This window comes from Urtica dioica, chromosome 2 (assembly GCF_054948205.1).
Source record: "Urtica dioica subsp. dioica isolate 48M chromosome 2, U.dioica_male_clone48M_v1_H2, whole genome shotgun sequence".
In the NCBI taxonomy this organism is placed as follows: Eukaryota; Viridiplantae; Streptophyta; class Magnoliopsida; order Rosales; family Urticaceae; genus Urtica; species Urtica dioica.
Genome location: NC_142757.1, coordinates 38,462,257 through 38,468,373, shown reverse-complemented (window position 1 = coordinate 38,468,373; position 6,117 = coordinate 38,462,257). Strand labels below are relative to the sequence as shown.

The following is a 6,117-nucleotide window of genomic DNA, read 5'->3' as shown; positions in this document are numbered from 1 at the left end:
ATCTCACAGAAACCCGAAATTAGATTACTTTATCTTGACCCTACATTGTCACAGACAACTAATAGTTCTCATTGACGTGCTTGTCAATCTTTGGGAGAGGATTGGGTGAAAGTGAGAGGGAGTCTCAAGTCTAACGGGAGCTTAGATTGCAGATCCATTGGAGAAGTCAAAGACGTTAGGTGTTTGCAGAGGGAGTCTTCAAACTTAATATTCACGTGCCTTTGACTATTTGAGATAGTGGATTACTTTTCACCACCTAACGTATCAGTCCCCCTAAGAAGGTGATTTATTACCGAACATGGTTACCAATTCCGTGTCTTTTATTGATTTCTGTTTGATTGATTATTTATCTATTGATTTAATTATTATTAATTTTTTTCTATATCATTTTACATTTTAAAAAAAATACAAATCAACCCCAAGATTTTTTTTTACATATTACCCCCTTCTAATTAATGAGTCTAGACCCGTCCCTCCATGACTAAACTACGGATAATAAAAAACCTTAAACCTAAACATTATGGGAAGAGCTCGCTTGGGTCGGAGGATTGGTTGTCAGAGGAGGCATGGGAGGAACTTTGGCCGAAGAAGTCACTACAATCGGCTCCAGAATTTGAATTGGCATCGTGACACACGGTATAGAGTGGTAAACTACCGTCGGGGTGTTAGAGCGAAGATGAGACTGAAGGAAATCGCTCCAATTGAAACGATCATCTTCTGGTTCACTCTCTATTTCTAGAAACTCGCGCCAAACTTAACTACTATTGTATGTTTAGATCAAGCAAATGAAAGAAAACAAAGCATTTAGATATGTGTAATACAACATTCGATAAAAAAAATGTGAGGAAGGGAAAATTTGGGAATTAGCTTGAGAAAGAGGACATAGTGGTCTTTTTTTCTTTTGTTTTTTATTCAGAGATAATGCAATAAAGAGAGGGTGAGGGATGAGCGAAAGATCATTCAGATTTGTGTAGCTTATTGCTTTAGGAGAGGACCCGCCCGGTGGCTCTTTGTATTTCCTGGTTATACAAAATCAATCCCGCAACTATTATCTTCTCTATTTCTTGCGTGTTCTTGGCTGTGAGATTCGGATTTGCAGGTTCTATTATTTTGGTATCGGAGCTAGCCCCCTCTTGATAGATTCCAACACTCAGAGTGATGACCCACAGAGTGGTGTCTTGGACCCAAGAAAGGGGTACCAACTGTGACCAACGAGGACGTTGGTTCTTGAAGCGTAAGGTATTGTTACCATCCTAGTTGATTCCCACATGGTTAAGTATGGGGTTGGCATGTAGGAGTCTCACGTCACTAAAGTATGAGCTTAGTGTGTGGATTTATAACTTTTTGGGCACCCTCTCCTTAATAGCTAACTTTTGAGGATGAATTCTACCTAAAGGGTTGTATCATTTACCTTATCGGAACAACCTTGAGGATTAGTGAAAACCGGTGACCCAAAGAGAGACAACTGAGAGCTTGGAGGGTCTCGCGAGAGGAAACTTAATGTGGCAATGTCCGAGAGAATTTTTGTTTGTTAGGCATACGCTCGAGCACGTGAGAGAGAGAGAGAGAGAGTGTGTGTGTGCTGGAAAAAATGAAAGGAAAAATAAAAGAAAGAAAAAACCATCAGAGAAAAGAGAGAGGGGGTAGAAAAAAAAATATACGTGTCTTCGTTTGGCTTAGCCACTTGTCAACCTCAAGAGCAAAGTTGTAAAAATCATAAACAAAAAGCCTATTAACTATGAGTTATGGGAATGAGCAAAAAAATACTATGAGTTATGGATTAAACCAAAGCAAGAGCTTTACCACACCCGGACGCACATACGTCAACAACTATAAGATCACGTTTCTTCGCTTAGTCCCAACTCTTCCCATTTTTTTGCTCGGTGTCTCGTCTTGGTGACATAAATTTCTCTAAATATTAATCGTGTGGATTGATTTGATTAAGTGAATTGTTGTTAAGTTAATTGTTAAGTGAATTGTTACATGTGAATTTATTTGATTAAGTGAAATTGGTATATAATTTGATTAAGTTAACTGCTAAGTGAATTGATTTTGTTATGTGAATTGTTAAGTGAAATTGTTTAATGATTTGTTGAGTTAGTTAGTTCGATTTTGAAAGTTTTTCAAGCTTAGTTTAAGTGTATTGTTAATGATTTATTTTTTGTTGCTAATTTAACTGATTTGTTTTATTCGAAGTTTTTTTTTCCGTTTATTTAAATTTTTGTGAAGTGAATGTATCGGACGATTAGTTTTCTGTTTTTGTTTTTGATGGATTGAATATTTTATACTTTTCTTTAATTAGCAATATTAAGTTAAAGCTCATTGTTCTATATGTAATTCCGTTTTTTCACATTTAGATGAGGAACTAACTTCCATTTGTTGTATTTAATATCCGAGACCTTTCTCCTTGGAAGAACTTCAATCTAAGTCTGCTCCAAGTAAAATTCCACTAGATCTTCTCTTCTTGTTTTTGTCGCCATATATTATTAGGATCTCACTTGACGGTAATATAATTGTTAGGATCATTGTATGGAAAAGGTTAGAATTATTATGTCTTTTAGACTTATACTGATGTATCATCACTAGACATACTAGATGTTTTTATGTTTATTATGTAGGTGTATATGACGGTTTACATAATAAATATTTGAAGACACGTATTCTTCATGTGTGAAGCAGTTGATGAACAAATGACTGAGAAATATGCATGCAAATCTTTTTCAAAAAAGAAAAAAAAAATGCATGCAAGTCAATATTGTTATTGTCCTAGTCTATTTAGTTCTCAATAGGGACACAATATACCTAGGCAGAGGAGGAGCTTTTTTAGGCCCAGGAGGTTCGATGCCCCTCCATCAACTTTTGAAAGTTACAATTTTTACTCTAAATTTTTTATAATTTAAGCCTAAATTTATACAATTTTTATAAATTTGCCCCCTAAATTGCATAAGATGATATTTTTGCATTAATAAAATGTAATACACTTTTGGGTTCCAGTTCATTCAGTTATTTGAATGTGATAACCAGAAAGTCATGATGATCAATCACAGCGATACTATAAATCAAGCGGGTCTTTCAAGTTCAAGACAACATAATAAGTTATTCCGAATCACATGAGGTAATTATGAATTGCGGACTTCTCTCTAAAATTTTACTATATCTCTTCTCTTTTAATTTCAAATTGATGATATTATGTATTATTATTGCTTTATAGGAGTGTTGCATGTAAGATGTCAAGGACTCTACTTCCACTCATGAGAAATCTGGAAATTAGAAAATATCTGCATGTTGTTTTGATACAAAAGAAGTTTGCATTTTCTTATTTATGTGAACACATAATGTGTTTTCCCTTTTATGTTATCGTGTAATACGGTGGTTTGCTGATTTAAATAATGTTCAACGAGCCGACATGATGAAGTTAATCTACTACGATGATGTGACAGTACGTCTATCAATTTGTCTCTTGCACCATACATTTTAAAGTTTTGCCGGTCATGCAAAAAAATTATTCGCTTCTGTTTATAAATTTTGAGCTCATATATTATATGATTTTCAAGATTTGGGAAAGAATTTGATCATAAATAGTATATTAATATTCAACTTCTGTAAATGTTTAATTTTGCTTTTTTTTTTTTTTTTTTGAACAAGTTTAATTTTGCTTATTAGTAGATAAAGTATTGAGAATTTTAACATATCATTTAGGAATTTTGAGCCTCTATATATCAGCGGCTCAAAATCCTTATAGTGAAATAAGCATGAATTCATCTTTCTCGAGTTTTATGTTTGGAAGCTAAAATAAACAAACAAATAATGATTTGGTTTGAATTTCAATATGTGAATTTACAAGAAGATCAGTTCATAGTTGCGTTAATAAACTAGAAGCCTATCTCTATGGAGTATTGATATCTATCTATCCGTTCCCTTTGAACCATCTGATCCAATATGAATAATGATAATTTGAAAAATAATATAAAACTAACTATTTTAGTTTATTAAATGATAATTTAGTTATAATTTTAGATCCCCCCTTGTAATCATGTTAATTGAATCACTTATCTTCGATGTTAGCTCTTTTTAATTTCGTTTTAAAAAAAAGATGATATAGCTAAATAGGCAATTTAAAGTTATGAATTTGCAAAATAGCCAAAGTTTGTCTTAAATGAGTGAAATAGCCAAAATGTGCAGCAATTTTATTTTAAAAAAAATTTTGATCCCAAGATTAATTTTTTTTAAAGTGATAAATTGCTTATAATAACCGTCAATAATTTTAATCTTGACTGTCATAAAAATTTTGAAAACGTAAATTTGACTATTTTGCTGAAAAGTTGAAACTTTGGCTATTTTGCTAATCAATAAGTTTCAAATGACTATTTTGTACAATTTTTCCTTAAAAAAATGGATATATTTGATTTTTTTTTATAAATTGTGGCCGCATTTCAATTAAAAGCAGGGATCCATATGATATTTTTCTTAATCCTAATTAGTTAGTGAAGCCTACTAAACTAAAACGTCTAAATGTAAAAAATATAATTGAAAGGGTTTAGTCCCAAAGGCTTAAGACGGCCCCTCAATTTGGAGGGAGAGTTTCCATAATACTCGATTCGTCTCTCTCTCTCTCTCTTCTCTCTCTCTCTCTCTCTCTGCTCAATCTCTGCCTCGTACTCGATCTTGATCTTCCGTGGTTTGGAGCGATGAATAAGCTGATGGAATGGGGAAGAAGAACGATGTTCTACATCAGAGTTCTCTCCGGCTACGAAGAGCAGCGAATCAGAGCCATGAGGATTCAGATGGAGGACCAGATTAAGCAGGTTCATTCTTCCCATTCTCTCTTCTCATCATTCCTTATCACCTTCGATCTCGAATCTCAATTCTCTCTTCTTTCTCTCACGTATGTTCTCCAGGCTAAAGAAAGGAGAGAAGCCATAAAAAGGCTGCCGGAGAAGACTATTCTGGCGGAGATTCGCGGCATGGTCGAAAGGATGCAGAAACTGAACAAGAGCCTTGACGATACTGTAAGTCCTTGCACACTCTTTATCTCGTTCGTTTAAGGAAAAAAAAAGGAAACAGTTTCTAGGTCGAGAGGCTATATTCCGAGTCCCGAATTGGTGAATTTGTGAAAAATCTCAGGAGGCTGCGATTGAGAACCACTTGAAGCCGTTCGACAAAGAGATTGAGAGTCTGATGAATGCGCAGCTTGACGTGGAAGCTGAGAGGATGAAGATGATATTACAAGCCGCCAAACAAGAAATGATTTCCCGTGAGTTGGCTCAGGCACGCGAACAAGCCAAACAGTTGGCTGATCAGGCACGCGATAATCCCCAAATTCATGACAGTGCGGACACCAAAATCAGCCACCAACAATCTGAATCTCCTTCACCACAACAACAACAAAAGGCTGGTGCCAGTTGATTCCATGACAGACTTCATAAAGCTAAGATAAATAATTTGACTGTTTTACTTATTGACTGTTCTCTTTGGCATGGTCATTTGTTTGCGCTTTGAGACCCTTCGTTAAAAAACTTTGTTCATAGTAGCTCTGCTGTTTTTTGTCCTCTTGATTAACTTCGTGCTAGACTGTTGTTGAACAGTCTATTAAAATAAAAATCAGTGACCTTCTCCGTGAATATAATAAGCTTGTTTGGTTCTTCGTTTATTATCATTTATAGTTGCATAGACGCATTCATATGAAAGAGCTATAATTTCATATTCATTCCATTTGCTATGTACAATTAATAAAGAATCTTGTATGAGTCTCAAAGTCATTCGGGGACATCCACTGTTGTCTGTTTGCTATGTACAGTTTTAGTTGTGTACCTTTGGATGACTTGTCCGATCATATAGGCAGGTATTGAGATTATAACAGCGAATAAGCTTAGTCAATTATGCGATGAAGGAGTGATTTGTGACCCCTTAGAGTATTTAGTGTCACAACCAGAAGGGATGTTCTATTGTGCTGTGTTTTTTTTTTTTTTTTTAAGCAATAGAAACCCAAGGAATCAACTATGATACAAATATATGCTTATGTTATCAGGTAAACAAATATTACCACTTGTAATATTTTCCGCGCAAAATGATAATATTCACTTTATTTTAAAGCATCGTTTGACAATGTTAATGATC

The 6,117-nt window shown here is 34.5% G+C and overlaps 1 protein-coding gene across 1 annotated transcript; it reads left to right on the top strand.

Annotated features, from left to right (window-relative positions):
* Window positions 1-4,552: 4,552 nt before the first annotated feature.
* Window positions 4,553-5,641, top strand: LOC149404643 (transcription factor IIIB). Its single transcript, XM_089604539.1, has 3 exons — window positions 4,553-4,805; window positions 4,899-5,009; window positions 5,125-5,641. Exons 1-3 carry the CDS (start codon window positions 4,689-4,691, stop codon window positions 5,404-5,406), a joined length of 510 nt encoding a protein of 169 aa, XP_089460665.1. The 5' UTR covers window positions 4,553-4,688; the 3' UTR covers window positions 5,407-5,641.
* The last annotated feature ends 476 nt before the right edge of the window (window positions 5,642-6,117 follow it).

Excerpts from the sequence above, each read along its gene's own strand:
- LOC149404643 (XM_089604539.1), top strand. The coding sequence starts at position 4,689 with ATGAATAAGCTGATGGAATGGGGAAGAAGAACGATGTTCTACATCAGA. Across the intron at positions 4,806-4,898 it reads TGGAGGACCAGATTAAGCAG|GCTAAAGAAAGGAGAGAAGC; the intron begins GTTCATTCTTCC and ends TATGTTCTCCAG. Across the intron at positions 5,010-5,124 it reads ACAAGAGCCTTGACGATACT|GAGGCTGCGATTGAGAACCA; the intron begins GTAAGTCCTTGC and ends GAAAAATCTCAG.